General features: G+C 67.1%; 1 protein-coding gene across 1 annotated transcript in view; it reads left to right on the forward strand.

Annotated features, from left to right (window-relative positions):
- Positions 1-4: 4 nt before the first annotated feature.
- The window catches only part of NAV1 (neuron navigator 1), a gene marked incomplete at its 5' end in the record, with an annotated part of 68,855 nt that continues 68,649 nt past the window's right edge, over positions 5-210 (forward strand). Inside the window, one exon of the mRNA XM_014533393.1 lies at positions 5-204. Within this exon, the coding sequence (XP_014388879.1) occupies positions 5-204 (200 nt within the window). The remainder of the gene's footprint in view (positions 205-210) is intronic.

Genomic DNA, 210 nt, shown 5'->3' on the forward strand with positions numbered 1-210 from the left:
CGTCCCCGGCGGGCCCCCCACCTCCAACCTGCGCAAGCAGAAGTCGCTCACCAACCTGTCCTTCCTCACCGACTCCGAGAAGAAGCTGCAGCTGTACGAGCCCGAGTGGAGCGACGACATGGCCAAGGCGCCCAAGGGCTTGGGCAAGGCGGGCTCCAAGGGCCGGGAGGCCCCCCTGATGACCAAGACGCTGTCCAAGTCGGAGCACTC

This window comes from Myotis brandtii, unplaced genomic scaffold (assembly GCF_000412655.1).
Source record: "Myotis brandtii unplaced genomic scaffold, ASM41265v1 scaffold975, whole genome shotgun sequence".
NCBI classification, from domain to species: domain Eukaryota; kingdom Metazoa; phylum Chordata; class Mammalia; order Chiroptera; family Vespertilionidae; genus Myotis; species Myotis brandtii.